This window comes from Aythya ferina (assembly GCF_964211825.1).
Source record: "Aythya ferina genome assembly, chromosome: 7".
Lineage (NCBI taxonomy): Eukaryota > Metazoa > Chordata > Aves > Anseriformes > Anatidae > Aythya > Aythya ferina.
In genome coordinates this window covers 17441788-17468941 of record NC_140302.1, presented here as the reverse complement: position 1 = coordinate 17468941, position 27154 = coordinate 17441788, and the positions used below count along the sequence as shown (strand labels likewise).

Below are 27154 nucleotides of genomic sequence, written 5' to 3'. Positions count from 1 at the left end.
AGGATGCAGGCTGGGTATTGCAGGCCTGTTGATGAAGAGGATTTGCTTCTTTTTTTTTTTTTTTTTTTTTTTTTCCCCAAAGGACCTCAGTGCCTTCTTCACTGACAGTTCAAGCTCTTACTGATGGTTTGCTCTTTGGTCACCGTAGCCAGGAGGGCAGTGAGGTGGGAGCTGCCTTCCTCTGCCTTTCTAGAAACAACACAATTCCTAGCACTGTTCAGTCAAATTGGAAGCAGGGAAGGAGGAGGAGGTTTTGGTGCTGAAATAAAGAAGATGGTACCATGGATAAGTGAAAGAAGCAGGGATATAAGAAATAAAGGAGGAAAGTTAACAGTTTGATTCTCTTCAGCTGTCATGTGTACTTGGTTTGCACATAGCTCCCTGGTTTTGTTCAAAGGTCCCCCATCTTTTTAGGTCTGGCTGCAGCTGTGCTCCAGAGATTGGAACTGCAACGTGGCAGGACTTTGCTTCCACGTTTGCCAGGCACAACTTAAGGCAGAAATGTAGGATAAGGGGAAAACTTGAAGAAGGCAGGAGCTGAAGAGCAAAATACAGCTGTCATACGGAAGATTTCCTTTCAGAGCTGTTGGACTGAAGCAGCCCATGGCTGTTTTCCCCTGCACGACTTTTAATTCTGCACCCCCTGTATGCAATAGCTGAATGTCTTCTCTGAGAAGGATTTATCTGAACTGTATCTGAGCATTTGCCTTTGCATAATCCTGTTAACTTGGCCGTGGACTGGATTTGTATTGCTAGTACTGCCTGCAGCAAGACAGTTTACATCCAAATAGCTGAAATGTGTATAAAGTAGCCTTTTGGTCACTCTCCCTGTTGCAGCTTAGATCCTTTCTCAGTCTGAACTGAGCTATAATACAAAACCAAATGCTACCAAGGCTCTGGTTTGGAGGGGAGGTGAGCTGGGATCAGCGAGGCCGAGAAGTCTTAAAACAGAAACAGTGCTCTGTTCACATCCCTTTTGCACTGTGAAAGGGGAAAGATCCAAGATGAAGCTGTAGTCTCGGGCATTCCTTTCTCACTGTCTAGCTGTAAATCTTCCTGGATTAGTTGGGCAAATTGCTGCCCAGCGGTCACAGCAGAACTGTCACCCTGTCAAGGAGAAAAGGAACAGCAATAAAACAGCTTCACTCTAAAATGCACGTAGATGGTTGGGGTGTAGGCAGGGCTTTTGCAGATCAGCAAAGATGCACCTTCTGAGCTGCCCAAATCCCTGTTCCAAGTTGGTTTCATTTCATTTAATTGTTTTCCCCTCTTACAGCTTGGTAAGTAGAGTCCTTGTAGCTGTAGACTCTAGTTGTGCAGGAGGATCATGTGGCGTGTATCGCCACCACCTAGGGCGAGCAATGCACTGAAATGAAAGCTCAGAAGAGACCAGAGAAGAAAACTGCGTGTGACCAAAGAGTTGACTATGCACGAACATGCTTGGGGAGAGGAAACAAAGCTGTTTCACCTAGGATAGGAGCTCAAGTACCAAGCAGATAATAAAATTGCTGGTAAAAAGTAAACGGCCTTGCCACCTGTCTGGGCACTGAGCAGTGCCGGAGCTCAGGCGGCAGCTGGCTGGCTGGGGCCGAGTGTTTGCTGTTCATGGCGTGCCCTGCAGCAGCTGGCTCTGGCCAGCCCCGCTGGTCACCAAGAATGCCGAATTTTACAGAGACACCGAAACCGTAAATTCAGTTTAGGTGCCGAATTTACAGAGACGCCGAAGCCCCTCTGCATCCCAGGGGCACTCTACTTGGTGTTGGGCCAAGATGCAGTGACTGGAGGGAAACACATGGCGTTAGCCGAGCAGCCTGGGTTCTCCTATTTATTTATTTATTTTAATGCAAACAGGGGTTTTCAGTAGGGTGTGAGGAATATTTCTTCTGAGAGGGCCTTGCTGCTAGTGAAACAGGGGACTGCAGGTGTGTACGTGTGAGTTCAGACTGCTGACACAGGCTGAGTGTGCAGGGATGACGGGGGAATAATTGCCGTGGGGTCGGCACTCCGCGAACACCCCGCGAGCCCCGCTGAGGCGCAGGAGCCGCCATGACGGGGCCGCCCCGCCCCTCCCCGCCCCTGCCGCCCGGCCCCGCCGCCCCCCGCCCCGCCGCGCTCCTTCCGCCCCGCGGCGCGGATGACGTGGCCGGGCGGAGCGGAAGTGGCGTTGGCGGCGGGGCGCTGGGGCCGGCCGGGCGGCGGGGCCTTGCTTCCTGGCGGGGACGCCGAGGCCCGAGATGGCGGCGGCCGGGCCGCGCCCGCTCCCGCGCCCGCTCCCGCTGCTGCTGCTGCGCGCGGCCGCCGCGCTCCTGCTGCTCTGCCCGCCGCGCGCACGCGCCGACGAGCACGAGCACACGGTGAGGGGCGGCGGGGGGGGGGGCAGGGCAGGGCCGGGCAGGGGCCGCGCGGCCTCCGCCTCCCCGGGCCGGGCCGGGCCGGGCCCTGCCGCCTGAGGGGCGCTTGGGGCTGTGTGAGGGCCCGGGGGCGCCTGAGGGGCCCGGGGGCAGGGCTCGCGGGGGGGCTCCCAGCAGGGCGCTGCTCGGCGCGTTTGGCACAGGGAGCCGAGCACTGCACCAGCCCGGCGTTAAACCCGTCTGTCTCTTCTTCCAGATGTCTCTTCGAAAGTGGCTTCTTTTAGCAGCTCTAGCTCTTCTGAGTAACCACCTAACCGACTCGTAATGGAGCTTACAATTCCTTCCTAAAATCGGCCAATTTTTCATCTAAATTACTCGAATCCACAAGACAGTAACTCTGTCTCGGCTTAGCGTTCTTGTTCGCGTGATGTCCAGTTTAGTAACGTCACATGAGGGGTCAGAAATAGCTGGTGGAAGAGGACAGTTGGCTTTTTTTGGAAGGCTGTGGTCGGGTAGTCACTATGAAACTTTAACACTGTGGGAGATTGGGGTGGAAGCATTAATTGCGTAAATGAAGCACAAAGAGGTGTTCTGTTAGCACACGCATTTCTAGATTAAGAAACCAGAGGAAGCATTCTTTGGATACTGCATGTCCGTGAATCTTCAGGTTTGAAACTGGCTGTGCTTGGAAGAGGTATCTGCGTGTAATCGAAGTGCTTGGTTACGTTTTGGAGGCTCTGCTCGCTCTTTGGGAAGCGGAGGGGAAATAGTAGTGAAAGTTACTAAGTCTGAATCATCACACTGACTTAAGGATCCAGTCCACCTGCCCGCGGTGCGCAGTGTTACGGGCTGCTGATTCCCTGTTAATCCTTCAGTGTGCAGCTCCTCGCTCCCGAGCACCTGGCTGTGTGCTTGGGGTCAAGAGGTGTCGTTGTATCTTGCCCCAGTTTTTAATCTCCCCTGCAGATGTGCAGTGTTTTACCTATCTGCAGCGTGCTTAATTGGAAGTACTACCTTAAGTGCTCGATGCTCTGTGTTAGCAGGTTAATTTTTAGTTCCTTTACTGCTCCTATAATAATTTATCAGCTATAATGTGTTTCTGTATATAATACTCCAATTGGCTACTAATGTTTTATCTGCATCCTTTATTTTATAACTGTAGGGCTGCAGAAGTAAATATTATAAAAGGTGGTTGTGCAATAGAGGACTCCACATTAAGCTCTAGGATTTAGCATCCTGCTACTACTTAAAAATAAGTAGGGGTGGTGTTTCTGGGGTTATTGGGTGCGCACAGCCATATTGGATCAATAACTAAAACTATGAAAAAGCATGCTTTATTTTTATAGATATGTCTTTAAAAGCAATGTATGCTTTTCTTTAGAGAAAGAGTAGTGTAAATACAATTATATGATAAAGACTTGGCTGCTTAAAATCCATAGTAAGTAAAGAGGAAATCGAGGTTTGACACAGCTTTTAAAATCTTGGTTATCAAAAGATCTCAGCATAACTTCAGACCATCACAGAACAATTTATCAGAAGCTGAAAACTTGCCTGCTGATTCTTCAACTTGTATTTGCGCTTTGGAGTGTGTCACGTCAGAGAATATCAGGGAATATCCTGAGTTGGGAGGGACCCGCAAGGATCACAGAGTCCAACTCCTGGCTCCACACAGCACCACCCCAAAACCAAACTATCCGAGAGTGTTGTCCAAACACTGCTTGGCTCTGTGCCGTAACCACTTCCTTGAGGAGCCTGTCCCAGTGCCCGACCACCTCTGGGTGCAGCACCTTTCCCTAACCCCCAGCCTGACCCTCCCCTTTCCCAGCTCCATGCCGTTCCCTCAGGTCCTGTTGCTGTCCCCACAGAGCAGAGCTCAGCACCCCAAGTACAGCTGGCCCTTCTGGCTGCTGGGGCACACTGGTGACTCCTGTTCAGCTTGCTGTTGATGAGAACCCCCAAATCCCTCTCTGTGGGGCTGCTCTCCAGCCTCTCATCCCCCGGTCTGTACGTATAGGCAGGGTTGTCTCGTCCCAGGTGCAGAATCCAGCGCTTGCTCTTGTTGAGCTTCATACAGTTGGTGATATCCCTGCCCTCTGGTCTGTCAGGATTTCTCTGCAAGACCTCTTTGTCCACATGGGAGTCAACAGCTCCTCCCAGTTTAGTGTCATCTGGAAACATACTCAGAACACCTTCTAGGCCTACATCCAAGTCATTTTTGAAGACATTGAGGAGAACTGCTTTTTGCCTGTATCCTGATAATTGTTCCATTTGTTGACTCTTGGCTGTGTGCTTGTGGAAGCGAGAGTAGTGATGAGCTGTTGTGGCCTTATCACAGTGCCATCTGATCCTGCCGGGGCAGGGTTGTTGGTTTAGGATTGTTGGCTTCTGTGTGCTCCTTGCTTTCACGGCTTCTGTTACTAGACGTGGTGGAGTTGATGATAAACTATAAGAACACTGTGCAATACCTGAAGGCTTTTGTTTTGCTGGAATGGTCTAGGGAGTAGGTAGCATTTCAATATTGCTGCAATTTAGTTATTACTGCTTTGTAAGCAGGGAAATAAATGACAAATAGTGAAAAATAAACACAGGTAGTCTGTGCTGAATATCAAAAGGCTTAATTTGTAATAACTGAGAACCTATTTTTCTTGTATTTTTCTTGAACTTTCAACCTGATGGAGTTACATTAAAGCCCTGAGACTGTAAATCTTTTTTAAAATTAACACACAAAGTTACAAAATTTGTACAGTGTCTGTAAACTGTCTGTTGGAGAAATGCTGTAGGAAACACTTCCGTGCAGGTAAAGTACATCTTTGCAAACAAAGCTGCATGCAGACGGGCAGAGCAGCCTGGTTCCTTTTTGAAGCTCTTGCGGTTCCATTTTGAAGAGGTGGAAGGAGTGTCACAGAGGCAGGACGAGGTGTGCCCGAGCAGCCCCGTGTGTCTAGGAAGGGTAACAGGAAAGGACTGCTTGTACAGGAGCTCGGGCTGTGCTGCTGCACCATTGTAGCCACGCTTTGGTGAGCCCTAAAAGTCCGAGGGAAACATGAAGATGTTGCTAGAAATAACTTGTTCCATCTGAAGGAGAGCACGAGGCTGAAATCCACAGCTTAATTGACTGTGGATACGAGCTGCACATTATGACAACGCCTGACAGAATATCCAAGGTACTGGGCGCTAGAAGCCCAGGATATTAGTCGCTGATTGAGTCTTACTTGCTGCCTCTATTATTTCCTGCCCTGCTTTTTGCTCTGCAGGTTTGCTCTGCCAGTAACAGATAACGTTGGTCCTTTTTTCCCTGAAATAAATGCTAGTATTTCAGGCACTGCTTTCTGGGAAACCTCACTCCAAACTTCAACCTGAGAAAAGGTGTAAAATTGCAGTGTATCTGAAGGGAACAGTCTTGCTTTGGAATCATTCTGCTGAATCATCACGTAAGTTTTGGTAATTGTAATCCTCTCTGTTCCTCCAGCAGTTTTTGTAAAGTGTTTCTAATGCTTTAAAAAGATCGATAACCTACCAGTCTTATACTGTTTTATGCAGCCTTTCATTTACTGATTTAATTGTTTTATGGGGTAAATTGTTTATTTCTAGGGCTTCTTGGCTAATTTCTACAGTTGTGCAAAGAGAAGAGAAATTGTGTTCCAGATCGCGAGTGCCCTGCTGGGTAACGAGAAAGAAACGTGTCCTGTGCTGAAGGTGGTCTCAGCATTGCCATATTTGAATGATTGTAAAACCATACAGGTGTATGGAAATTGTCTTTGCAGTAAGCTTCGAGCTGGCACGCAGACCTGAGCGTTCAGTAGTTGTGCTCTCAATTAATGGGAGTTGGCGCTTGAGTGCAGAGTGTGCCGGCTTCACGCCTGTTGAATATTCAGCAGGGGACTGGAATGTCAGCGTGCTGCCTTGGTGCAGGTGGGATGGGCTCGGGGCACTTGTGGCCTGCACACGTACAAGATCTCTGCGCAGGCAGGACCATCCCATGCTGCCCTGGAAGAGGTGTCCCCAGCTGTGGTGGTGGTTGTAGCTGGTATACAGGTATGCTTGGGGCGCAGGTTGGTCCTCCACCACCTGGCTGTCAGAATGTTTCTTTCTTTTTTAAAGGACCTGTAGCAATGATGGGTCAGGCAGTGACTTAAAAGCACTTGCTGTACGTGTAACGGGGGCAAGAAGTTTCCATTTAAGTCTCCTAAGAAGGCGCCTAGTTTTGGTGAATTTAACTTGGTGGACACTTGCCGTGGATGTTCTCGCACATTGTGGTTGACTTCCTCTTTTGTTTGTTCTGTGCCTGTATTGATAGGGAATTCCTGATACTGCTTGCTTGTCTTCTGGGGCTCAGAGGAATCTCAGTGAATCGCAGTATTTCCTCGCTGGTTGTGTAGCAGAAGAGAATGCATCTGTCACACTTGCGGTTGGTTACGCAGGTTTTATGTTGCTGTATAACAATTGTTAAGAAAATACCATTAGACTCTTCATCCTATCTTACTGGTATGGACTATGCACTATTGCTGACTTGTCTGTTAGGGTTAACAGAAGGTTATAGGATTTTGATTTGCTCTGCTGTGCTCAAAGCTCAGAGGGAACAGCCGAACAGTTGTTCATTGGCCAATATCGGAACAGAAAAAGGAAAATTTCAGGGTTCTGTTTGATCATTTTGTCTAGTGTGTCTGGCTGGCAGGTTTCTGGTGAAACGAGAACAGTTATTTCGGTATGTATTTTCTGCCAAGATGAAAGATGGTGCTTCTCCAACCCGAGGAGTCATCGTATAACGGTGACAGAACAGTACTAGAAGATTCTCTCGTCCAAATAAGACTCACTTCCCTGTAAGTGCTTTGCCACTATTACTTGTTGTAGGCACTTTGACATTGTAAAGGCAAAATGCAAAAAAAAACACAAAAAACCAAAAAAACCCTTGAACTCTGACAGGCCTGAGTTTCCTGCCAGCAAATAACATTACCACTTAAAAAAAAAAAAAAAAAAAAAGGGTTTGTAGAACTAGCCACGGATACATCCTCTTGCATCTTCTGCTATTTGAAGAGTGAGAAAGTGATAATAGGCTTCACTGGGACTTTGTGACTGCCTATCCCTTGACTGCCAGGGCTTCTGCAGCCAAGGGAAGATGTGTTTTATACAACAGGAAGCCATGAAGTAAAAGAAGAACTTGGTTCAGGAAGGTTGGCAATACACATTGCAGAGAAAAATGGATGGACAAATTTCTGATGTGGGAAAGCAACTGAGCTCCAGAAGATAATTCAGCGGTCTGCCATTATTATCTCTGTTCTTTGGGCTGTGGGACGAAGATAGGCTTCATTAGACATTTGAAGGTGCGATGTTGTGGCTGCCCAAGGTGTGGACTTCCTTGAAATGGCAGAGCTGTTTCCTTTCGTGTGTCTCTGATCACTTCTATATTTTTCTTTAGAGGGAAGCTCCCTGCCTATAACTGGGCACTTCAGCTGCCGAGGTGGAAGACGTGCCGTACTAGACACTGCTAGCTGTCCTTTGCATATTTTGTTTAAATGAGGTCACAGATGGCTAACAGGAAGGCGCATTTAAACCTGAAAGCTCATCCTTATAATTGAGCATAATCCAGCAAATACAGAGAAAATAAAATCCGTTTGATTTTTCTGCTAACCACCATCCCCCAAATTCAGACTGAAGTCACTTAGGCTTGTCTTTCTTACTGGAACCCTTTTGGTTTGGAGAGGCAGTGGGGGCACCTGAGGGACTGTGAATTGCTGTAGCTGATGTCGGTGAGGTACAGCCTGGAAGGCTGACGTGTCTTGTTCTTTGGTGTAGTCCTGCACAACTTCCTCTTGAGCTGTGCTGGGATGGAGGGTTCCCAACTCACTCTGAAGCAAGCCAGAAGCAAGCAGCTGAGTAAAACAGCGGTCAGCGTTGTCTTCTTCCAGGTGCTGTCACAGATGAACTCACTGTGCTACGAATGCTGTCACATTCCCTTACTGAGGGATGTGCAGAGACGTAGCTCGGTTTGCACATAAGCTGTTGCATTGCAAGGAATAATGCTAGACTGGGGGCTTGACAAGCTAGGACTATTTTGAGAAAGGGCTGTAAATATGTTCTGCAGCTGTCAGAGGGAGAAGCAAAAGATGTGTAAGCAGAACAACAGGAAAGAGGTATGGACCAACCTGTCCCTTGCAGCACTGGCAAGAGCTAAAGGCAGTACCGTGGTGCCAATTCCACTATCTGCTGCTGAGGGGGCTGGAACTAAATTTCCTTTTTTCCTTCTCTCCCAGCCTCTGCTGGAAGTTGGACAAATGTGCTGCACTAGTATAACCTTTCTGGTTGCTGGCAAAGAGGAGGAATGTCTACTTTCTCTTGCTGTGCTCTTTACTTTTTCTGTTCTCCCTTACTGATGTTCTTTACCCTTCAGAATTGCTCCGCAGCGTGTGCATGGCTTTCACGGCTGGGTTTGATGTGCTTTACCTCGGCTGCTGCTCAGAATGAAATTAGGAAGGTCTTGAAAATTTCTTCGTGATCACTCACATGAGACAGTGCATCTTTGTGAAGAAAGATGAGGCTTGTAATTGAGGAGACATCTGTTTAAAAGAATAAAATTATTTCACAAAATATGCTTGTATAAATCTTTGACTGCAGCTTTTAAACACTTCATCTGAAGAATTTATTGCATCCCAAGAGCAGCTAATTATTTCTGGGTTAACCTGTTGGTATGACAGTGGTTATTCAGAATAAGTGGAGGTGAAGAACCCTCGCTCATTTGTTAGGGGGAAATGGAGAGCTGCCTTGAGCGTTTCAATTGCGATTTGTGAAATAGTTAAGGCTAGTTAACAGTTGTCTTTCTTTTCTTCTCCAGTGTGTTTAGCATTTGTAAATTGGTCTTAAAATAGTACTTTATTCTTCTGTACTTAAAAATAATCGGGATCTGTATGGTGAGCGTGTTTGGAGGTGTGTACAGCTACAAGTATTTCCTTTCTGCCTGAGGAGTTAGGTCACTGCCTCCTCATCTGTTGAACTTCCAGTAGGTGAAGGAGTTGTGTTGGCTGAGGCTTTGTAATATTTGGCAAACCTGGCACCTCGTTCACATGCAGTCAGATGTAGTGCAAGTAGCGATTGCAAATCACTTCGTTCTCTTGGATTCAGGCAGTATTGGAATATTGATAGACGAATGGATTTAAGGACTGTTTTCAAGGTCTTACATTGGAAAAAAAAAATAAATAAAAAAAACCCTGGCTCCTAGCCAAGGAATGTTTTACTGGCTGACAGAAGCTGTGGAAAGTTAAGGGTGGTTGTTCCCACAAAGAATTTCATGGCAACCACCAGATGCCTGGCTGGTCTGGTTTTTCACTGTGAGCATGCTGGAAATGGATCAAGATACAGACCCTCTGTCTGACCGTTTTGTCTCTTGGCTACTGTAGGTATGCCACAGTTGAGTTTTAGAGCTTCCTGTAAGGCGTTGCGTGCTTCTGGGAGTTTTGAATGTAATTCCTGCCAGCACAGAAATGAAAAGGAGTTGCATTTTAGGAAAATAAAGTATACTTGTCACTGTGGGTAGATCTGCTTGCTAATATTTTGTTTAACAAATCATTTGATACTTCCTGTGTCTCAGTGGAAATGCACAGAGTTTTGCATTTGACTGATGAATGTTGCCCCAAAACTTATAAAAAGTTTATTTATGTTTGAGACTTCTGCTTTTCTCCACTTCATCTCACTACGTCTTCTGCTTCTCTTTCAAATTTATGTTATGAATTCCCCTCTTCTGATACTTCAGGGGTAGTCTCTCAGCTAAATCTTTTAAAGGAAAGCAGGCTGAAAATCTTGTTCTATCACTTCTGTCACCCCCCCAAAAAAAAAAACACCAAGCTGTCTTTAAATGAAACCATTGCTTGTGATCGAGTGTCCTGCTTTGATAGTTACATGAATGAGATTCTAGAATATCTTTATTGCTGCTGGGCTTCTCATCTAACCCAATAACTTTATTTTTCAGTATCAAGATAAAGAGGAAGTTGTTCTATGGATGAATACAGTTGGACCTTACCACAATCGCCAAGAAACATACAAGTACTTCTCTCTCCCTTTCTGTGTGGGATCAAAAAAAAGCATCAGCCATTACCATGAAACATTAGGAGAAGCACTTCAAGGAGTTGAATTGGAATTTAGTGGTCTTGACATCAAATTTAAAGGTAAGCAATTGAAAACGCATTTAGTTGCTTTTAAAAAAACCACAAGCCCGTAAAACTTGATTTTTGAGTTAGAAGAACTGGAAGTCTGCTGTCGCCAGCAACTGAGTGGCTTTCTCACTGTTGCTTCTAATGCCCTGCAAGGTTGCCTGCTCCTGTTTGCTTTTCAATTTACAAAGTTTACAACGCCCCTTAAGGAAGGTGCTTGCAGCAGATGCATGCTTCTGAAATAACTGATTATGTTTTATAGAGTTAAACTAAGCTTTCTGCATATGAGTGATGAAAAGTATATTTACCTGAATTAATATTCTGCAATCATCAATTCTGACAACGCAATTTTTTTCTGTCACATTGAATACTTCTAAACCCTCAGCAATTGGAAAGGAGGAGCAAGTACTCAAGAACTCAAAGTTCTTCTCTAATAAGTTAATTATTATGTCTGTCTGTTTACTGTCTTGTTTTAAATACCTTTGGCAAATACTTCTGTGCTATCACGTTGGCTCCAATTTCTTGCAGATCTATTTCTTGGTGTTATTGAATGAGACTTCTACTGCAGAATTTCTCTGGTCTGTGTTCTTTGGTACCCGAAGTCTTCCCAAATACTGTAACTGGCAGTGCTATAAGTACCAATACAAGTACCAATAGATTCATTTTGTTTATATTGAATGTAACATTTATATATTTAATCCAATTTGGGAGTCTGTGCATGCATCTTAGATACTTTTTTTTTTTTTTAACCTTGAAGGCTATGCTTCATTGCATCAACAATGCTTAACTGGATGGAGAATGTAAGCATAACGTCTCAAGTCTGACCATTTGCTCAGTCTTTGCATGGGACTTAATTTCTGTACGTTGCAAAAGTTTTATCCAAAACTTGGCATCTCCAAAATTAGAGACTTGATTATACTTGTGTTATAAGGTGGATAAATGAAGTAAAAAAGTAAAAGTTGGTTAAAATCACGAACACTTCAAAAAGTTTTAAGATATAAGTGATTGCATCTCTGTATTAAAGGAATTCAGAGTTGAATCTTTCCTTCAAGAGTTGAACTGTGCCTGCACAAACAGTAGAAAATATTCCTGTTGCTGATCTGCAAGATTTGTAGCCTGCTGAAAACTTTAATCAGTGTGAGGGAAATAGCTTTCATGTCAGAGCTCATAGAATATGTTCAGAAACAAATTGGAAAGAACAGAGAGGGCAACTGGCAGCAGTTCAACATGGCTGTGAAAATTAAGCAAAGCTTCTGTTGACAGAATACGATAAATATTTATTTTTACAGCTGGTTATGTCTAATTTTTTGCTGCCTCTAATTGCTACATCTCTGCGAAGAGATTGTGTTATTTCAGGGACAAGTGTACTCCCTGGATGCAGCACCAGACTGAAAAGACATAAATACTGTTAGGAGTGGTGGCACTTTCTCCATCCTATTCCTAAAGCAAAGTAAGGTTTATTTCACCATTTTATCCCCCAATTTAAAGCCACGACTAATTTATTCCCCTGTCATTATCAACTTTTTGCCAGTGCAAGCCTGGGAGTACTGTAGCAGATTGGGCTGCTCCTCACTGCTTGGCACGTCTGTCCTGGGCCTGCCTCTTTCCTTATGGACCTGGAAGTAGTAATTAGTAGTCTGTTTTTATAGGGGAAGTGCTGAGACAATATTGAGGGAAGGACTGATTCAGTGTCAGGAGCTGGCTGAAATGCTTGGAGAAATTTCTTCTCCAGAGGTGCAAAAAAGCTCGAGCCTCTGCTGTATCGCAAGTACGTGCAGCAGTGAGGCTGGGTTAGGCTTGTGAAGCACAATCTTCTTGTTCTTCCTGAGAACAGATAAAACAGATGAAATTTTCAGTTCATCTTTTGCCTCCTCTTCTAACCACCTTATAGGATGAAATTTTATGTAGTTTATCTTTCCAGAATGTTTTCTGCCACTTCTGAGAGAAATATGCAGAAGCAAAGCATTAGGCAAATCCATTCTTCTGTGAATAATTCTCAACTACTTCTGTAAAAGACTTCAATAATTAAGAAATTAAGATGCTTGCTTCAGTAACTTCCATTTAACAGTTGGAAGAAAGGTACATAACACCTGTTTTCTTACACAAAAATAAGTTGAACTAAGGTGACTGAACTTTAATTTAAAAACAAATAAAAATGAGTTCCTTTCTTGTCATCAGAGTTTGACTTGACTGCAGTAACAGGTAAATGTGAAACTGCATCTTGCTCATCACATTCAAAGCATTATTTAGGATGCAGCTGTCAGTAACTGAAGTACTACAGACTGGATAAATAAAACTGTCAGTCGAATCAGTGGAGCTTGTCAGTATTTCTGGAACAGAATGAGAAGCTGCAAAATCAAGGCTCTGCAGAAATGTATCCTGCCAGAAAGGGAGGTTTGTACTTGTATGCTCACAGTGGTGACTGGTGGGACAGATCTACAGGGTAACCAGGAATCCATGAAGTAGTGTTCCTTGTTGCATTTGCAGATGTCATCTGAAAGGACACCTGTGGCCATACAGGACAGCTGGATTTCCCTTTGGTTGCAAATATGGACAGTGTTGGGGTTTTATTGTAGGTCTCAAATCTGTATAAGTATTTTTGTGAAGAAAGTAAATTAACAACATACGCTTACCTTGTAATAAACCTTTAGGGTTTTAGTTAGCTTAATTCTCTTGTCAAGTTAAATCTAGAATAATGATGTTTTCTATGTAATATGTCAAGTTCTTTATTCAAGCATTTCAATTGACATCTTGTACACATTACACCTGAGACCTAGTGAATTATTAAACATATTGAACATTGCCTTCATAGCAGCTTCAATTAGAAAATTATTGTTTGACATTGCCATTAGTACAATACCAATTAGAGAAGATGAATTTAAAGGGGAAAGGATTTTTTTAACATACTGAAATTTTGCACTTATTTAGAAATGTTATTAAGTTACTGTACTTCTGAGTAAGAACTGCTTTCCCCAAACTTCTCTTCTGCGTCACCTCTAGACAATGTGGCGGGTGTTCAGAGTGATGTTCAGTGTACTAGGAGATGGGCAGGTAGAAGGCTTTATATGGTTTAAATGTCAAGTTTATGCATCTGAATGAAACCTAATTGGTCAGATTTAATGGGAAATTTGAGATCTGGCATAAGTGTACCTCCTTTTGTAATACATTTTGCTTTCATTCTCTTGTAAAACTTTGTTATTGTGCTACAGATGAACCTGCAAATACCTCTTTGGTATCCACAAGGTAGGCACTATGCAATACCTGTCTCAAACTTCACATTCCTCTTACAACCATAACTTGGATTAAAAAGTATCTAACAAAGGCAAAACTTAAGATCTGATAAAGTTGCAATGAAGTAGTCTTCGGCTTCCACAGCCACTGAATGCCCTTCTAAGCTACTTTTATTTAATCATTTCACCCAGTGGGCTTAAGTGTAGCTGTCTAATCCTGTCCTGTAATTAAAAATAAAAAAGGTTTCTCCCAAGCAACAAGTGATAGGATAAGAAGAAATACCCTTAAGTTGTGCCAGGGGAGGCTTAGGTTGGAGATTAGGAAAAAATGTCTTCATTGAAAGGGTTGTGAGGCATTGGGGCAGTCTGCCCAGGGAAATAGTTCAGTCACTGTCCCTGGAGGTATTGAAAAGGTGTGGCTGTGGTGCTTAGGGACGTGGTTTGGTGGTAATCTTTGCAGTGCTAGGTGAGCAGTTGGACTTGATGATCATGGAGGTCTTTTCCAACTGAAGTGATTCTGCAGCTCTGTGAATCACAGCTCAGCGCTCCTGCCGGCTGGCGCAGTTCTCCTCGCTCCCTTTGCCTGGCTTCCTGGAGGAGTTGTTTTAGGGGAGGCGGGAGGAACTGGACTGCACAGTGTGGCTGAGAGTGAAATGTCTGCTGTTAAAATCATGCATGTGTTTTGCAAGAATTAAATGAGGTTGTTTGGAATAATTCTACTGGCTTTTCGTGTGTGTGCACTGGATTAACTTGTAACATGGTTGATCAACAGCTGATTGTTTTATTGCTGTGAGGGCTTCTTGGTGTTCCAGATGCTGGAAGGAAAAATCCATGAAAATGGAGGAAGGCAGCTTTTTGGTGACATGCTGCTATCTGCAGCCTAAGTCGGACATCAGTGCCATCATTTCCCTTCAAATGATATTTCAAAGTCTTTTTTACAGCAGCAAAACCCAGTATTTACATCCCCCAGGATTAGATGCAGAATGGCTCATTTCAGTTAGCAAAAAAGCAAAATCCTAGGGTCTGAAAGCCCATGGCAGAACTTGGCATTGTCTTATAATCTAATGCCAGATTTGTTTTAGTTAATAACTGCAAGCAAAGGCTGCTGTATTCAGGCTAAAATGGGAAAAGTCTCTCAACAGAGTATATATGTGTGTAGTTCATATGATTTTATTTTAGTAGTAGCACTTGCTCCCATTCCTGTGTGCTGGTTCAGCTGTTTGTGTGGCTTTTTGGTGAATGTACAGGCAGGAGAGAGAGCTGCTTAAAAATAACCTGGCCCATACCGCTTTCCCCAGATCAGGCTCTGATGCTCTGCAGTGCTTCATTTAACAGGCTCTACCAGTTGATCTTTTTGAAGTAACTTCACCCTATTTTAATTCATGTGTGTTGAATCTCTCTGTGTTGAAGAATCCTATAAGATCTAACATTAGAAAGGGGCTGTGTGTTACTTGATTATAGCATGAAGCTGCTAGAGAGGGAAAATAAAATGCCAAGTATTATGGAAAAAATTAATCCCTACTTAGCAACAAATCCAGAAAGTAGGCATTATCTTTTTTTGTTGTTCTTTGACTAATGTCAAGGTGACTCAAAAACCTGTTAAAGTGAAAAAATGCCAAAGACAGGCTTGGTTGTGTGTGGTTTTGTTTTTTTTTTTTTTTTTTTGTTAACGTCCTCCAAAAAGGATAGGATGCAGCTCAACAGTGGTATAAATGCAAACTGAGGCCTGGATTTCAAAGTCTTTTCCCACTGTAGTGCCAGCTTTAGTGGCTTTCCTCTCCTGAATGTACCTGTATGGATCTTGAAGGCATAACCCACAGATGCTTCAGAATGCTGGCTTGAATGATTTTGTTTTTCTCTTTGTTCCCAGCCTTCTAAATGTCTTCAGAGCAGTAAAATGTTTGTCTAATGTGTCAATTTGGGAAAACAATTTTTTCTTCAGTGTACATCTGAGGCTTAGAATGCATTCTTTACATCTTGGAAGAACTAAAAATGGAAAATGTTAATGTTTCCATAGGAAATAGGAGAGGGAGTTGCATTCACTCCAGAATAGCCAGTGGCACTATTTTCTCCAGGGCTACAGGAAATTACTCCAACTGTGCAGGACTGCTCTTGGTTGATTTCTTACTGTCTTGCTTCTCCAAGCGGTACATCAGATTTGCTTGACCAGAGTTACTGTCCGTACTTCTGTTTTCACAAATTGTTGATATCAGAGATAGTATTTTGAGTTGGAAATATTCTATTTATCAGTGGTTTTTTTCTGTATAGGTGGTTGTTTTCTTGTTAAACTTTGTAGTAGTGTGTAGGAGAGCTTGAGTAAGCTGAATTTTGATACCAAATAGAGCTTTATTTGGGGCTCAAATTAATACTGTCTACTAGGAATAGATCCCAGTTCTCAGTGATAACAAAGGAGAGAGCTGGAAGCTGGGATTTGTTTACATTCACTTTATTTTTTACTATTTGGAGAGCAAAACATTCACGTAGAAGCAGCTGTTATTTTTATCTCTAAATCCATTGCTGCCAGAGTTCTTGTAGATATGAGCCCTTTTGTTGTGTTTCTCTTGAAAAGGAAATTGAGGTGTGAAAACGTGGCTGTTAACCGCATTACTTCTGATTTGTAGACGCTGAAAAATAACTTTCTGGCTTGAAGGGGTGGATTTTTTTATTTCCAAATGCAGCCTCTTGTGCATTCTTTGCATTGTTCCTACTTTTGTCTTCTGTATTTTTTTTCTTCTATCTTTACCCTGATTGCTTTGTTTCTTTCTGTATGCTATCTTCTTGAAATTGCTCAGAACTTTAAAATACTTTACTTTATAATGAACAGTATTCCTAGTGCCAATGGGGACAGTCAATGAGCCTGGAAATATTAAAATGGAGAGTGAATATCATCTATAGTTTTATCTATTTGTTAATAATTTCATAGCTTTTGTTAAAGTAAGTGTTCTCAGGATCTATATGTCCAGATAAAGCTACCATCAGCAAATGGATCTTCATCCTGTGCAGGTAAAATAGCACAAGGATACTTTGAAACCTTTCCTTATCCAGTCAGTGGGAAGCTTCTTCATACGGAAAGGTAGAGTTACAAGAACAGTCGTGTAATTGCTTTAATGGTTCTGTTCTAAATGTCCTTTTCTGTTACCTACTTGAACATAGCCAAGAGGAGTTAAAGACTCCAGCAGTGCCCATTCTTCCATCTGCTTGGTTTGTGTTTGGTTTGAGCCAGCTCATTAATAAATCATTAACAGCGCTTTAATTTTTTTTTTTCAGACGATGTAATGCAGACTACTTACTGTGAAATTGACTTGGACAAAGGAAGAAGAGATGCCTTTGTGTATGCTATCAAAAATCACTATTGGTACCAGATGTATATTGATGACTTGCCGATATGGGGTGAGTGATGTGCACTAACAACTTGATTGCAGCTACAGGATGACAACCCACTGTGCTAGTGGGTTTTGTGAAGTTATCGATGAATAAGCTTCATTACAAGAAACTCACAAGCATGTAGAATTTATGTAACCAAATAATACAAATGAGATAAAGGGTTATTGCTTTGAAAGAAGAGATGGGCGACAAGTACTAACGAATTACACAAGCAGCGAAAGCCAGTTTTGTTTCTCAGCTACTGATTTAATAATACTAAATTCTTAGGGTTGAATTCTTTCAAAGGTTCAAGTAATGATAATTAGATAGGTCAAAGATAAGGTCCATGTTAGCGTGTGCACGAATCACAACTTCTGTAAAACATTGTCTCAGTGTTATTTTGGTAGTTCCTCAGTGTGTTAATAACACAAGGTCTATTTGATTTACTTATATGGTAATCTTGTGGCTTTTAACAGCTTTGCATGTGCAGTCAGAGGTTATACGGAATAGTTTAATTTCATATGTTCTTGTGCAGTTCTTAAAATTGATCTTGCTGAGTATTATTAATCTGGTCTAGAAGTGCTTGTGTGTTGTATCAGTTTTATGTGGCCTTACTGCCATTGTCTCATAAGCTCTCTGTTTTTGTCACTCCCCTGTACCTAGTCACAATCCTAGTAAAGAAAGCTCTGCACATTACACTTTGTACTTTACAGTAATAGTGATCAACCAAACATCCCAAACTCTAACCTCCCTGTTGTTGATGTAAACTGAAGGGAAAGAAAAAGCACCACAAAACTCTGTTACAGTAAGGTTTTTGTTGCCTGCGTTACGAGAAAGATACGAAACCCCACAACACCTACAAAAATACAATTTAAACCTAATAGTAGAAGTTCTTCGATCAGTAGTATGCTGAATGATGCTACCCGTCATTTCTCCATTCTGACAGAAGCTGGGTTTCTTTTTTTAGCTCTTCCTTACAATTTCAGTTGTTTTTAGAAAGTAACTGACTCTTGAGTCCCAGCCAGAAATGCTAGAGCTTTATTTATCTGTTAGTCAGGAAGTCTCTTACTTTTTTATTTTTATCTCTTTTATTTAAGAGATACATTAGAGTGTCTGACAGAAGGACTTGTACCATCTTAGTTCTTTTCAGCTGGTTTGCCTAGGGTGTGTAACAGCTCTGTGACAAGGTCCTAATTAATCAGTAGCCTTTACTGTGCTTCTTGTACAACTTCTGGAAGGCTTTTTTAAAAGTATGCATGAATGACAGTTATTGCTACAATATTTTTTAAAATGTTTTTGACCTTTCAGAAGGAGGGGGAAAAAAAGCAATAGATTTTCACAGATTGGCGGCAGCTTTAGACTGCCCAAGGGTGATGGATGCTAAGCCGGAACCATGTGTGGCTAGTCTCAAAAACTTTTTTTGACTAATTTTTCTTGTTTTGTTTTTGATTTCTTTTTGTCAGCTCAAGTACTGAAGAGCAAATATACTTACTAAACTTTCCACAAACTTACGATTTTAATGATCTGAACTGAAAAATCCATTTTAACGTGAATCTGGTGTTCTTAATGTTCTTCAGTATTGTGCTCTCTATGTGCTAGAAGTCATTCCTAGTGCTACAGCTTACAAACACACGGGCTCTGGGTATCATCTTCTCTGGGCTCATCCAGATAGTTTTGTAGTGCTCTCCTGTCTCCTGAAAACTTGAGTTAAATTCATGTTGTGTGTTCTTCATGGTTTTCCACCTTAGTAAGGCTTACTAATGTCAAAGTCAGTGTGACATATGCACAAACATTAATGTTAGACATTATCCTTAGGAAGTCCTCAGAACACACAGTAAGGAGTACTCTACTTTCAATAATGTCCAGGTGTGAAATACCTTTCTTAGCAGTTGGTGACTTAAATTAATGACCTCAGACTGGTTTTTGAAGGCTTTTGAAGGATTGCACTTTATGTTTTGACCTGAAAAGCACAGCTAACTCTTTTTAAGTGCATTCAGATAAAACTGATCAGTTTTCTATTTTCTCCTGTGCTGCTATCCCGCAGTGGAGTAGCTAGGCTTGTCTGTTTCAGGACATCTCCTGAAGTATATGGAGCAGTGTATGAGTTCACTCCTTCAGGTGCAGCAGTTGATCAGAATGTCCTTTAAGCGGTGCAGATCTGTAGTGTCGCAGTTTTGGATACTGCCATGGGAACAGATGGTGCGCCAGGTGTTAGGCTGTATGGCATAGGCACAAACTGGCAAACTGCTTCATGCGTGTGGCATATACGAGGCAATTCTGACAGATGAGCATGAGTAAAAAATACAACAGAAAATACCTCCTTGAAAAATAAAAGTGCATGTAACACATAAGTGCCATTCCTTCACACCTGCTTCTTTGTTGTAACCTGTTTCATGTCCTTCACCTACTTACTCTCTCTCCCCCTCCTGGTCTTTGTATATCCTGGGTGTTTTTATTGTGGGTTTCCGTCTTGTATGTCATCTTCTCTATGATGTTCTTAACATTTAAAGATAATGACTGCTTGTTTTCTTTCAGTGTACTTCATTCTCTGGAATTTTTCTATAGTAGATTATTCATTTTGCAGTAAATTATTGAAAAATAACTTAATCATGGCTAACAACAAGTGAGCTCTGCTTCAGGAGCTTCTGAGCAGTGGTCAACATTGGAGGTGACCAAAAATCTTCCAAGTAAATGATTTTTTTTTTTTTTTTTTTTTTTGTGAAAGTAACAGAGAGAGTAGTTAAGAACTGTGTTTTTTGGGAAACTATCAGAAACTTGTGTGCAAGTGAGAGCAAGAACTGTGTTCTGGGGGATCAACTAAGGAGCAGAGAATGAAAGCAGAGTTCTGAAAAGGAAGGGGAGTGAGTGAAGGGATAGACTGAACAAGGAGATGAAAAAATATGGAAGTCTGGGACTAGCTTATATTCACAGAATTTAAATTTGTGTTCAGTTAGTTCTTCTTCAGGTGAGAAGTCCATAAAGAAGTCTATTAAATCAGAGGAATTGTCACTAATTCTTTTGTTGCTTGTGCAGTGTTTGTAGCTGTGTGCTTTGATGTTTTAATGCTGCTGCAAAGGGCTTCTTGCAGGTGACTTCAATACATGGACCACACCTTCAATCGCAGTTGATAGAAGGAATATAAGGTCTCTGTGTTCTCTTTTTACTGTAGCAATATTATTTTATAGCTGCCAAAACTTTTGTAATCTGTATTTTTAAGCATAATTACATAATTTTTGAAAAGCATACCTGTAATAGATGCTTAAACTCGTTTCCTGTACAGGTATTGTTGGAGAAGCAGATGAAAACGGGGAAGATTATTACCTTTGGACTTACAAAAAACTTGAAATTGGTTACAATGGCAATAGAATTGTGGATGTCAATCTGACCAGTGAAGGAAAGGTGAAACTGGTGCCAAACACAAAAATCCAGATGTCGTATTCAGTAAGTAATCTGGTGATGCATGTGTAATAAGAAACTTTACATGGTAAAAGAGCTTTAAAATAGTTACTTGTGTACCTACAGCTATGTATGGCTGTAAAGTTATATTAGAGGAAGATGTGTCTTCACTAATTCAAATATTTTTTTCATTACTGAAAAATCTCAGTAGGTTTATTAAGAGTATATGTAAAATGAGTGTTTTTGAAGTACTTCAAACCTACCAAAGCTTCTATAGTCTGAAGAAAAGTGCTTTGGTAGGAAAGGAAGATGTCCAAAAAGATATGGAGTCTAGAACTGTAGAGGACCCAAAAGAAGCTACACAATTCCTTAATGTTTGGAACATCTGCAACATAAACTTGAGCTGGATTCTGAGCTAGGAGCAAAACTCACTATAAACCTTTGTATTTTGCTGGCAGTTAGTATTAATGCTTACTTTATTTTGCAGTTGCAGTAGAAATTTATCTTATTTGTATTGCCTTATTTATAAAGTTTTCTTTGAAGCCTTCTGCTTTTGTATTGAATTGTTATGATAAAAGGTAATGAATCAATTGTGTTTGCTGATCTGTGATAATGATTTATTTTTTTTCCCTTTCTTGATTATTTGACATTACTTAAATCTCTAATGGATTACTTATCTCACGTTCACCACACATATACAGAAACTAGTTCTTAATGCATCATTTTTCTACAGAATGTTGAAGTAGATGTCAGCATAAGATTATTTCAGAGAATATTCTTGCCGCTATTATATTTGCCTTATTTTGAGTAAGTTGTACTGTTTGAAGCACAGGTAGTTGTTTTTAATCTGTGCTTTCTCGAGTTAAGTTCCTGCTGCAAAATAGGCAGTAGAATTTTTGCAATTTTCTGTTTCAAATACCACCAGCATCATGAAATCCATTTGCTCTCTTAATTTGGAGCTGGACAGTGCTGAGTAGCTGTCAGTAATTAAAGTAGCATTAGATGTTTCTTTTAAATACTTTTGGTGTACAGAGCTCAAGACTTATCTTCTCATCTCTTTTGGCACCACTGGACAGTTGCTGGGCTGGCATATGTGTGGTGTTTGATTCATGAGTTGTATCTGGCGGACTTAATCTAAGCAGTGCTACTTAATGGCAGATGCTGTAATGAGAAAGGCGTCTACTTAAAGCAGTGCTGAACAGTGCTCAAAGTTTTGAGCTGTTAATCTTGAACCATGATGTAATTTGAATTGATAACATTAATATCATACCCCAGAGTGCGTATAATCTCTTTCAGTTTTAGTATGTCACAGGACTGTGGTGAGTGATAGGGGTATTCAGCTATGCTTGTGAGCTTTCTTCTATAGTGAGTAAGAAAGCATCTTCTAGAAAAGATAGATGCTTATTGTGTATTTAAAATATGCAAAACAGAGTTGCATTAGTTTCATGAACAATAAAAATCATGATGTTTCTTAATCTCAGCATGCTTTTGAAAAAATATTGGCGTAGATTTATATTTAATTTCTGGAATTGCATTTAGAAATTGAATAAAAACAACCTAGTGAAGGATTCTGAAAAATACTTTTTGTACCATATTAGCAACTTCATCAGCACAGTTAACACTTCCAAATCCAAAGCAGTGCTTTGTGGAGCTTAGGGAATAATTGACAGCAGTAATATATGGTGCTACTCTGTGATAGTATGGCCATAAATGTATACTTTTGCAATTGTTTTCAGCCTTGTTTATTGCTAATTGAAGTGTTTACTTTGCAGAATGATGTGGCCTTAAAGATTTTAGGTGGCAGCTTTTTAGCTTGTAGCTTTCAAAATTTTAATGGCTGTCTTTTTTGGGTCCACCTTGAACCCTTTTATCCAGTTTCCATCCAGGCTCCTTGTATCTCAGTTTATGCCCTTCTTATTTCTTCTTAGCATCTGTTTTAAATCTTAATTTTTCTCATCTCCTTCACTTCTGCTGGACTGCTTCTTTTTTTCTTTGGCACTGTACTCAGAGAATTTGAGTACAAGATGCTGATGTCATTGAATACCAGTTTCAGTGCATAGCAGCAAGACGGATTTCACCTGCTATGGGGGTAGCAGAAGTAGAGGAAGTTTTCATCACTCATTGCAACACTGGTAACGTTCTCCACAAGCCTCTTTCTGTACCAGTCAGTACGTGGAAATGTTGAGAAAGGAAGCCTGCAGTCAGAAAGCAATCTTTAGAAAAACATCTAAACTGGATGATTTAAAAAATTTGTTTTGAGTTTCTGCATGTGGGTATAACTGAATATTATAACAAGCTTCTCAAGTGTAAATTTTTTCTCTTTTTAGGTGAAATGGAAGAAGTCAGATGTGAAATTTGAAGACAGATTTGACAAGTACCTTGACCCATCTTTCTTTCAGCACAGAGTATGTACTGTTCTAAGACAACCTTACAAAATAACCCTCTAAAATGGGTGTGTTAGTTCAGAAGATGTCATGGATTTTTTTTTTTTTTTTAATGTTTGCTCCCATTACTGTTCTTCTAAGGAGAAAGTGAGTCAGGGCGACCAGTTTGAAGCAAACAGTGATGAATTTATTTCTGGACCTTACATTTATTCCATCAGTGTCTTGGTTGTATGGTGTGTTGTTTTTTTTTTTAATTGCATTCTTATTTTAGGTTTGAATTGTCTTCTACACTGAGGCAGATATATATCATCACGCACTGTATTGTTAAACGTCCTGAAATCACCCATCACCTTGCTGTTCTGAATTTCAGGCCAAAAGGTGGTTTGCAATTTTTAGAAAGGAACATTTTTGGGTTTAGGGTTACTTTTTCTTTAAATCGCTTGCCTGTTGTATGCTCTGGCAAACTGGCTTCTGCCTCCTTTTCCCTTTGCACATTTGTGAAATGGCATTTGGTGGCACAGAGGTGGGAAGCTGTACTTTTTTAATATAAAAACATAATCTGAAACAATCACACCTAATCATAAAGTGAACTTTGGAACTCTCTCTGAATAAAATCTTTCACAAACACTTTGAATTTAATTCTTTGATTGAAACATTGGCCATCCAACGTGTTTTCAGTTTTACAAAAAGCTTAATTGTGCTGGATTCCTTAAACTCAATATTGCTGCGTTGTAAACTGCTTGAGAATTACAAAATTAACTTAATTGAAGTAGCACTCTTGTACTTCAGTTGAAGTACAGTAAGCAATGTAGAAGCTTTCTATGTAGAATCCAGGACTGCAACAACAACTCTTTTTGAACAGACCTGAAGAACCTCAGTTGATAAGGCATAGAGCTACTAGGCAATGGAGGGTTATTTGATAAAATAAAAAAAATCTTCAGGTTAATTATTTCCCCTGTTTATTGTTCCTCATGTCTTTCTGGCCTGTACATCTGAAGTTTTCATCCCATTCAGCAGCTGGCAAAGAAATGTTCCTCTATTTACTTGATGTTGTGAAATTTAATTCTTGTTAGTCTGGTGTATTGATGCAGACTGGAGCCTACTGGACTGCTGTATTAATGGTAAGGTGTTTTGGGACAACAAGAACAAGACAGGCAGGTCTAAGAATGTATGTTTTAAATGGCAGCTATGTTGCTTAAATAGGGTGGCTCCAGTTTTCTTTAGTGCTTCAGTAAATGTCTGCGTGCAAACTTCAAGTGTGCAGCAGATACTAGGCAATTCAAGTAGATACGTTCACATGCTCAGGAGTGATGAAACTTCAGGGACACAGCTGTATAACTCTACTGCTTGTCAGTTGAATAACTACAACTGAATAACTACGGTATGTACAGTTCTGACTGAAGTAAATGCAAAGCAAAAAGGATTAGCCCAAACCAGTTGATAATAACAGTTGTGATGGTTTAAACCTATTACTGCAGTCTCCTTAAGGGTTGTATACTGAGCTACACTTCTTGCTAAAATTAGAAGTTTTACATTCTGTTTGGAGCTTGATAAAAAATAGAAAGCATGCTTGTCAGAGGCCATACTTTGGTCCTGTGCAAAGGAAATGTTTGTTGGTTTTCTGATTGTGAACATACCTTTTCCTAATGCAAACCTCTTTAGGAAGGCAGCAGTACATTGTGTTGCCTTTACTTTGCCCAAGGGAGCATGCATGGAGTTGTTCAAACTTTGCTGGTGCTCAACTAAACTGTGGTACCTTGGTCATGGGGAAGTTTGGCTGTTGAAAAGCTTTGTGTGGTGTTTCACAGGCCAGTTTTAGTGGGGCGTAAGTGGACTATGCAAATCCAGTGTTGCTTACATTAGTGTTGCTTACTTAGCTAGTACTGATAAGCTGTTCTGTTAATCAGTGATATACCTGTATTGGAACAAATCTGAAACACGTTTATGGTTCTGAACCTTCAGGATGTGTTTTCTTTTTGTAGATTCACTGGTTTTCAATTTTCAATTCTTTCATGATGGTGATCTTTCTGGTTGGCCTAGTGTCTATGATATTAATGAGAACTTTGAGAAAAGATTATGCAAGATACAGCAAGGAAGAAGAAATGGATGATATGGTAAGATCTGCATTGACATTTTTATTTCAGGCTTACTAATTTCTCTTCATATGTTTATGGTGTTAGCTGCAATTAAATGGCTTTCTTTGGGTAGACAGAAAACTCCCCACATGTGTCTTGGAACTGTTAATGGTTTTCTTTGTAACATGCTCCTACTCTGTTAATGTTCATACTCACACTTAGATTAAATGGGGTCCATACGGACTGTGTAATAGAAGCCTGCTTTTACTTCTAAGCGCTTCAGAAGATTTTGGAGGCAGGGAGGGAATCTAATAGAATTTACTGCATCCTGCATTTAGATGGTAATTTTTAGCATCTTAATAAGCATCTGAAGAGTAAACATCTCGCTTGAATGCATCGAATCTAGAAGGAAAGTCATGCTTACACTTGAAGTTGCTTTACTAAATCAAACCTTTAATATGTGATTAGCTTGTGTGTTTGTCATTGATTGTGATGACTAGACTTAATTTTTTATTGTTGTTGTTGCTCCTAGGACAGAGATCTAGGTGATGAGTATGGGTGGAAGCAGGTCCATGGAGACGTTTTTAGACCATCCAGTCATCCTCTAATCTTTTCATCGCTTATTGGTTCTGGTTGTCAGATTTTTGCTGTGTCTCTTATAGTCATTGTCGTTGCAATGATAGAGGATTTATACACAGAGTAAGTGTAATTATGCTGTGCCTCCCACATATAAATGATTAAATGAACAAAATAATTACAAAAATTAATGTCTTAACTGGTCTGGAAAAAGTGTTCAAGGGTTTTTAGCAAATTATCCATAGTAGTATCTAGGGGAGTTCTTTTAAGATTTTGTGACATTTTCTTGTACTATTGTCACATGACTTGATCTCCTTTAACTTTGTTAAGCTTTTTCAAGTGACATTATGAAACTGTAGTTTGCTCCTCTGCAGCATTGCTGGTAGATTATTTGGGAAATAAGTGTTAGAAGGTACTTGGTTTCACTCCTGTTTTCATCTGGAGTGACAGCATTTTCCTGTGTTACTTTTTTTTTCCCCGTTCTGTAAAGATTGTAGTATGAGTTTACTGTGACAATGCATTAGGTCAATTTTATACACGACTCTCAGGACTAGAGATTTAATCTCTTACATTTTTTGAATTAGATGCTTCTCAGCCAGTGTTGCATGCAAAGTTTCCAACAGCAGGTGGTCTTTGGTCCTGACTGGAGGCAACTTTCTTAAAACAAGCTGTACTCCAGTTTCAATTTAACACACCAATTATGGTTCACCTACTTTTCTACCTTGCTTTTGATTTTGGAAACAGGAGAAAAGTTGTTGTGTTTTTTTTTTTTTGTGTATGAGTTTTTTTTCCCATTCCCTTGCATATATATCACCTGTAACCATTGGTTTAGCAAGCTGTAATACTTCTGATATACCACTAGAGAGAACTCTTGTTTTTGAATTTAGCTGCCTTTTAATGCCATGTTTACAGATCTACTCTGTAGTCAGTATCTTGGCATATTTTAATTTTTCATAGGGTGTTATTCTCTTTTTGGTGCCATTTGTCATATTTCTGGGTAGGATTATATACACTTTTTAAATTGTACAGCATATTGGCCCTTTAAGAGAGGGATTGAGACTATTGCAGAATGATTGTACACTATAGTGAAGCTGTACGTTAACAATAGCAATTGTAAAAGGCATCGGAACAATAATTTTAAAAATTATGTATACTTAATCTTTTATTGCAATAGGTCTCTATTACTTTCCTAGTGAATTCAGTTCTGTGTGTATAAATGAGCACTTGACCAAACCTCATACAAAGAATTTGTATGTTGAGGAAAATAGCAGGGCAAGCTGGAAAATGCTGTAAACCAGAAGTACAGAGTGATTGCCTATCAATGTTCTTCAAGTCTTTTAAAACTCTTAGAAGTCAGGCACCTGATACCAGCTAAAAGCCTCTCAATGGAACTTGATCATGTCAGCTACTAATTTATTAATACTGGATTGTATTTTGAGCAACTTCGCCATTAGAATATTTAAAACATAAGTGAGTAACCTTTGAGAATAAGAAATTTTGAGATAATTTTAGATGAGCTGGTCACTTTATGGGTAGCCTGTGTTTACATGTTACTTCAAATTGTGCTTGATCTTCTGGGTTTTTCTGTGTGTTTCCAAAGTGGCTTAAATCAGGAGAGCTGTTAAAGCTGGTCTCTAA

The 27154-nt window shown here is 40.8% G+C and overlaps 2 protein-coding genes across 2 annotated transcripts in view; both read left to right on the top strand.

Annotated features, from left to right (window-relative positions):
* The window catches only part of PIK3AP1 (phosphoinositide-3-kinase adaptor protein 1), a 48366-nt gene extending 47478 nt beyond the window's left edge, over nucleotides 1-888 (top strand). The window contains exon 18 of the mRNA XM_084526045.1: nucleotides 415-888. The gene's annotated coding sequence lies outside the window, so the exon portion shown is untranslated. The remainder of the gene's footprint in view (nucleotides 1-414) is intronic.
* Nucleotides 889-2134: 1246 nt separating this feature from the next.
* The window catches only part of LOC311440208 (transmembrane 9 superfamily member 3-like), a gene marked incomplete at its 5' end in the record, with an annotated part of 43356 nt that continues 18336 nt past the window's right edge, over nucleotides 2135-27154 (top strand). Inside the window, 8 exon segments of the mRNA XM_084526800.1 lie at nucleotides 2135-2175; nucleotides 2177-2354; nucleotides 10312-10507; nucleotides 16990-17112; nucleotides 20366-20526; nucleotides 22809-22886; nucleotides 24848-24979; nucleotides 25473-25639. Coding sequence (XP_084382926.1) covers nucleotides 2135-2175; nucleotides 2177-2354; nucleotides 10312-10507; nucleotides 16990-17112; nucleotides 20366-20526; nucleotides 22809-22886; nucleotides 24848-24979; nucleotides 25473-25639 — 1076 coding nt within the window.